Source organism: Austrofundulus limnaeus, unplaced genomic scaffold, assembly GCF_001266775.1.
Source record: "Austrofundulus limnaeus strain Quisiro unplaced genomic scaffold, Austrofundulus_limnaeus-1.0 Scaffold1999, whole genome shotgun sequence".
NCBI lineage: Eukaryota > Metazoa > Chordata > Actinopteri > Cyprinodontiformes > Rivulidae > Austrofundulus > Austrofundulus limnaeus.
This window is the reverse complement of record NW_013954401.1, coordinates 26,135-33,059: the sequence shown is the minus strand read 5'-3', so window position 1 is coordinate 33,059 and position 6,925 is coordinate 26,135. Positions and strand designations below refer to the sequence as shown.

Here is a 6,925-nt window from a genome sequence, read left to right as displayed (position 1 = left end):
GCAAAGGAGCTCAAAAGTGTGGGATCTTTTTAAAGTGTATCTTACCCCCGTGTGAAAAGATAACTCCGCCCCAAGGCGAAATTTGAAAAATGCATCAAAGTGGGTAGGGGAGGGGGTGTGGGTGGGGAAGGGGGGTTAGGGAGTGGAGGTGTGGCCAGGTGTCAGCTGCGGACATGAAAGCTCCTGCTGCGAAGCAGGAGGAAAGGAGAGAGGAAAAAGTAACTTATAGCAGCAGAGCAGGTTGGAAGATGGCTGTTTGATGTTATTTATTGTTTTTTGCCCAAATTGAGTTTGGGCTAGATTTAGGGTCAGATATGTACTGAGGTGGTTAGGTTTAGGGTCAGATATGTACTGAGGTGGTTAGGTTTAGGGTCAAGACTAGAGATCAGCAGGGCATCCTTAGGCATCTCCAGCTGAAAGACAGCAACCTAAAACAGAACAGGGAGTCTTTAAGACACCCCAAAGCCCGTCTAGCTAAATGCCTGGGTCCGACTTACTGCCAGCAAACCAAACTCTCACAGCGCTTGTATAGGGACTGAGTGGTCCATAGCAGTGGTCCCATATACTCACAGAGCACCCCCCACATTGGACCGTGTTCCTCAAGGTGCACGAGCTGGAGAAGAGCTGGTCCAGTGTTTTAGGATGTGTTGTTTCTCCTGAACCTGGAGCTTGACCAGACACTAGACTCTCTTCTCTTGAAGCCCTGAATAGACCTCACTGGGTCTATTACCCTGTTAATTACCCTGTAATTAGAGCACTTCACAGTCCCCTTTTTAAAGGAGCAAACCAGTCTTTTCAGTGGCACTGCCCCCAGTGTTCATGTAGTGTTGCAAAGGCAGGTCAGTCAAGACATTCCAGCTACATCCAGAGCTTTGAGGAACTCAGGGCTGATGTCCAAGAGAACTCTTCTTCTTTTAAACAGTTTTTACTCCAAGATGTAAAAGTTTCTGTTGTCATTAACTGGAGTAAGATAGCAGACTGTGGAGTTTCATATTTAAAAACATTAAAGAAAATAAATCAAAACTGGACTTTCAAATAGTTTGATTTGTTTGAGTTTTATTCTTCCCATCCCAGCCTCTTATCTCACATTTGGAGAACTTTTGTACTCTGTGTTTAGGAGGAACAGGGAGGGAACCTCTTCTATAAATATTTGGTTTTTGCATCACGCCGGGGCCAGATTCAGCTGGTTTAGTTTTCAGCACAGGGACTTCCCAGCTGGGTGGAGAAGGTGTAGCTGTGGGGGACGGGGAACACTCAAACCATTGCTCTGAACCATTGAACAGCCCATCATATTTTCAGAATGACTCGAGTAAAGTCAGGAAAGAATGTTGTTAAATATACAAGTTTTACCTAAAAAGACTTCATTACATTTATACCACATTAAAGAGGTTTGGTTTGTTTGAACATTTTGATGGAATTGCCTTTTATTGTCAGTAAACAGAGCACAACGGAATTACAGTTCGATACAACCCATCCCAGGTTTTCACAGTATTACACCATGCAGTCCTGTTGTTCTAAGTTTATGGTTGAATGTATTGTGTTTACAAGGATATATTTTTAAAAAGGCAAATAAGAGTGTTTGGGAAAGACAAGGTTTTGTGTGGAAAAGGTCCAAGTTCACTGCTATTACCATCATCATCAGGAACCATTTAGTCTCTTTATGATGCTCCAACATCCCTTAACAGCATCCAACACAGAGAGAAGTTGTGTTTGATCTGCAGAGAAAGCACTCTGAAAGCTGCTTCCTGCTCATTCGAGGACAGTCTACATGTCTGCCCTCAGGTTCAAACCATTTGTAATCACACTACTGTTTTTAATAAAACATTACTGTAGCTGCAGCTGCTTGTTGAATACTGTGTTTATGATTTAATGTTTGCAGCTAAATGGCATACATTTGGGAAGAATTGTGCAACACAGTGGGTGTTTTATTAGTGTTGAAGACTGTAGAAGAGAAGAGAGGGAGGACCAGAACTCGGTGGTCAAGGTCTGTGTTGTTTGGTTGACCTGGTTTTTTCCTGTGTTTCCTTCTCTGTATGGTGTAATGAATGGCTTCCTATTGGTCTGCGGCCATGGCCTCATCTTAAAGAGTATATTTATCAAGGCCCAAAATACACACTGCACCCAACCGGCCTTTAAACCCACCAAACCAGCCAGGCTTAGTCCTGGTCTCTGGCTCATTCCAACAACCCAACAGGCCAGGCTTAGTCCTGGTCTCTGGCTCATTCCAACAACCCAACAGGCCAGGCTTAGTCCTGGTCTCTGGCTCATTCCAACAACCCAACAGGCCAGGCTTAGTCCTGGTCTCTGGCTCAATCCAACAACCCAACAGGCCAGGCTTAGTCCTGGTCTCTAGATCATCCCCCAAAAACAACCAGGTTTTTTTCTAAACTTTAAATCATCCCAACAACCTGACCACATATATGCCAATCACTTTGGATGTTTACCTGAATAAACAGTGTTATGGTTATATTTATTTAACAAAGACAGAAATACATGGTCTGAGAATGAAGGCACTCTGTGGGATGATCAGCTGAGTTTTATTTGCAACAACAGGAACACAGAAGAACACAGAGAAGAACAGAGAAGAACACAGAAGAACACAGAGAAGAACAGAGAAGAACACAGAGAAGAACACAAGAACACAGAAGAACAGAGAGAAGAACACAGAAAAGAACAGAGAAGAACACAGAAGAACACAGAGAAGAACAGAAGAACACAGAGAAGAACACAGAACACAGAGAAGAACAGAGAAGAACACAGAGAAGAACAGAAGAACACAGAGAAGAACACAGAAGAACACAGAAGAACACAGAGAAGAACACAGAGAAGAACACAGAAGAACACAGAGAAGAACAGAGAAGAACACAGAGAAGAACACAGAAGAACACAGAGAAGAACAGAAGAACACAGAAGAACACAGAGAAGAACAGAGAAGAACACAGAGAAGAACACAGAAGAACACAGAGAAGAACACAGAAGAACACAGAGAAGAACAGTATTATTTCCATTACAAGAGCCTCACAAATCCATAAGATTAGTTAAATATCCGTGTAACGCTCACCTGCAGAGGGGTCTGTCGGCTGTGGAGAAGACAGCACCTGCTGTGAAGCAGGAGGAAAGAGGAGCGGAAAAACTGCAGAACTTGTTTCTGGTGGCAGAACGGGTTGGAAGATGTTAAATGATGTTTATTGTTTTTATCATCCTACAGGCTCCGACATGCTAGATAAATTTGAAAATGAGGTTTTGAAAGAATCTGTAGGACTTGGAAAAACCTGTAAGATTGCTCTATAATCCGTATACGTGCAAAATGACAATGTAAAATCCTTATAACTTATGGACAATCTGTACAACTTGATATGTTTGCAACCAGGTTTAGTACTGGTCTTTAAATCTGCCCAACAACCCAACCAAGGATAGTCCTGAACTGGATCCACAGGACTTTACATCTGTTCTATATTTTTCATGTTTCTTATAGACATGTTTTAACCAAAGCTGGAGATGAGCGATGTATCTTCATGTAGAGGCTCGTCCCTTTTAGAATGCTGAATCCTGAAAGCATTTAGTGAACAAAGACTCAGGAAGGTTTCAGACCTCAGGTCTTTGGGAGGACTGTAGATGTATTCAGATTTAATGCTGTAGTTTTTGTGGTTAAGGTCCAGGACATCCCCTGTTGTTTTGACCCTGAATGGATGTAATAAATATCATCCTGACATGGCTGAGTTTGGTGTGTCTGTCTCTGCAGGTGCTGTTCATCCTGCGCTCCTTCCAGACAGACTCACACCGACCCCTACCAACAGGAARTGGCATTAGTGAAGCCGTCCATCAGCGCATGTGGCTCGCCACCAAGTAACTCTACACACAGTCACACACGTGTTAATGTGCCCAGATAAGAATCTTGCCCCTTCTCCATTCCTTCCTCCAGCGCTTTCAGCTCCTTCTCTGGAAGAATGCCACCTTGTTTGATGTTTATCCTCTCTGCTGGCTTCGTGTCTTCTCAGGTTTTATTTAAAAAACCACCTAACCTAACTTCTCCTTTCTCTTTTTAAACCGAACTCCTTTGAGTAAGATGTTGAAAAGTTTGTGCATCTGTCTGAAGTCAGTTTTCAGATGAAGTTTCTGTGTTCAGACAGAACAACTGTTTGGTGACCAGAGGAGCCTTTTTAGACGTGTTGGTGTGTCTTTGTGGCTGCAAGACCAGCCTGCTAGAAGGTAAGTTCTCCCCGAGGGATGTTTCACCAAAGGTTAAGAAGAGTATGAAGAACATGAGCCACACATTACTCCTAGTACCAGAACAGAACCTTCAGATAAAAACACTGATGTCGTTTTTGAGGATGTCTTGTAAAAACTAATCATTTTAAAAAAACTGTGAAAAATGTCAACATTTTGTCTTTGAGCTGCTTCTTCCTGATCTGTCAGCACTCCTTTAAAGTACKGCTGTAATTATTAATCTACCATGTTCCTGGCACACACAGCCCGGTGAGGACTGTCCCTTATGGGGACAAAAGCCTGGTCCCCATCAGGGGAAATACCGTTGGTGGGTCAGGTTAGGGTTCCAAAGCACCTGGTCTAGTACAGCTATCTTTATGGGGACATTGCACTGACTTCCATTCATTTCTACAACTGCACAATAACAGCATTATTAAAAGTTTGAAGTGACTTGTTGATGGCAGCTGGCTCTGGACAACACACTGTTCTGGTTTTATTGGACTTAACTTSAGCCTTGAACACCGTGGATCACTCTGTTCTTATCAACAGACTGATCTGTTTGGTATTTCTGACTGTGTTAAACTGGTTCACCTCTTATGTATCTGAAAGATCTTTTACTGTTTTTATGAATCATGTTTACTCTGATGTTGCACTGCTGTCTTGTGGGGTACCCCAGGGTTCCGTTTTGGGCCTCTTTTTATTGTATTTATACTCTTTAGGAGATCATTTAACCCATTACAATAATGTGTCATTTCACCTGTCTGCTGATGATRAACAGTTGTTCTGTTCCTTTCAAGCCTCTGAATCTTACAAACTGTCTGACCACAGTAACGGTCAGAAATCAAAATATGGCTGAACAACAACTACCTGCAGTTAAACGCAAACAAGACTGAGACTCTGATTATTGCCCCTGATAATAAAATCCCTGTAATCTAACCCACTGTTTAGTTTTTAGTGATCTGCTGTCTGTGAAAGGTGCTATAGAAATRAAGTTTACTTACTTAAACCTAACCTGAGCTCAATTCACACCTTAGTCTTAAACCTAACCCCCGGGCAACCAATGGCATTTCCCCTCATGGGGACTAGACCCCTAAGTCCCTACAAGTAAGGCTGTAGGCTGTAGTAGGGAATACCCACCTGCTTTATACTTACACACATTCATATACGCATACACACACTCATAGTGGTAGTACGGCTGGAACAGGGAATTGAACCAGCAAACCATCCTTTACAGGAGAAGCTCCTCAAACCACTCTGCCGCAGCCACCCCACAGTTTTCATGAGAATAAATTTAAACATGAAATCTTTAGATTTGCTCCAAAACCATGAAGCTGAAAGTATTGTTGTTCAGTTTGCCACCACTAAAGTCCACCCACAGCTTGGTCAGATTGATTGAGGTTTGAAGGTTCCTTTAATATCAGTTAACGTTGAGTTTCTTCTGGTTCTCAGATGCAGAGGTCAGCGCTCTCCGTCAAAAGGCTCTTGTGGTTCTCATGGCCTCAGAACTGCTCACTTCGGACCTTTCTGCTGTCTCTGGACTGGGCAGCACTCAGTACCTGCTCAGCCTGGCCCACATGGCCCTCAGTGTCAGTGATCATAATTCTGATCTGCAGCCGAGCTCCCAGCTCCTGGAGCATCTTCTGAGATGTCCACATTACGAGGTGAGGGAGCGGGCTGTGGAGGGCCTCCTGAGCAGACTGAAGGAGGAGGACCTACAGATGAGGCCTCAGTGGCTGGAACAGACCACCATGTCCAACCTGATCCACCTTGCCCTTCATGAGAAACACCACCAGTGTTTGGCCAAGGTGAGACCCACGATCCCATTAAAGCTCTGTAGAAGTCCAGTTATCTGTGTGAGTTTTCATCTGGTCCATGGAACAGGTCCTGAGCTTTTTATGCACAGTTTGACCAAACCACAGAAACATCTGCTGCAGTAAGGTTGATGGAAAACACCAAACACGTTCACTGTCTGTGAAGGTCTTCAGGGTTTGTGAAGGTCTTCATGGTCTGTGAAGGTCTTCATGGTCCGTGAAGGTCTTCAGGGTCTGTGAAGGTCTTCAGGGTCTGTGATGGTCTTCATGGTCTGTGAAGGTCTTCATGGTCTGTGAAGTTCTTCATGGTCTGTGAAGGACTTCAAGGTCTGTGAAGGTCTTCAGGGTCTGTGAAGGTCTTCATGGTCTGTGAAGGTCTTCATGGTCTGTGAAGGTCTTCATGGTCTGTGAAGGTCTTCATGGTCTGTGAAGGTCTTCAGGGTCTGTGAAGGTCTTCATGGTCTGTGAAGGTCTTCATGGTCTGTGAAGGTCTTCAGGGTCTGTGTCTTCAGGGTCTGTGAAGGTCTTTAGAATCTGTGAAGGTCTTCAGGGTCTGTGGAGGTCTTCATGGTCTGTGAAGGTCTTCATGGTCTGTGAAGGTCTTCAGGGTCTGTGAAGGTCTTCAGGGTCTGTGGAGGTCTTCAGGGTCTGTGAAGGTCTTCATGGTCTGTGAAGGTCTTCAGGGTCTGTGGAGGTCTTCAGGGTCTGTGAAGGTCTTCATGGTCTGTGAAGGTCTTCATGGTCTGTGAAGGTCTTCAGGGTCTGCGAAGGTCTTCATGGTCTGTGAAGGTCTTCATGGTCTGTGAAGGTCTTCAGGGTCTGCGAAGGTCTTCATGGTCTGTGAAGGTCTTCATGGTCTGTGAAGGTCTTCAGGGTCTGCGAAGGTCTTCATGGTCTGTGAAGGTCTT

General features: G+C 44.1%; 1 protein-coding gene across 1 annotated transcript in view; it reads left to right on the top strand.

The window, feature by feature from the left end:
• The window catches only part of LOC106536839 (thyroid adenoma-associated protein homolog), a gene marked incomplete at both ends in the record, with an annotated part of 21,728 nt that overhangs the window by 9,873 nt on the left and 4,930 nt on the right, over positions 1–6,925 (top strand). The window contains 3 exon segments of the mRNA XM_014034174.1: positions 3,743–3,846; positions 4,127–4,209; positions 5,656–6,011. Of these exon segments, the coding sequence (XP_013889628.1) occupies positions 3,743–3,846; positions 4,127–4,209; positions 5,656–6,011 (543 nt within the window).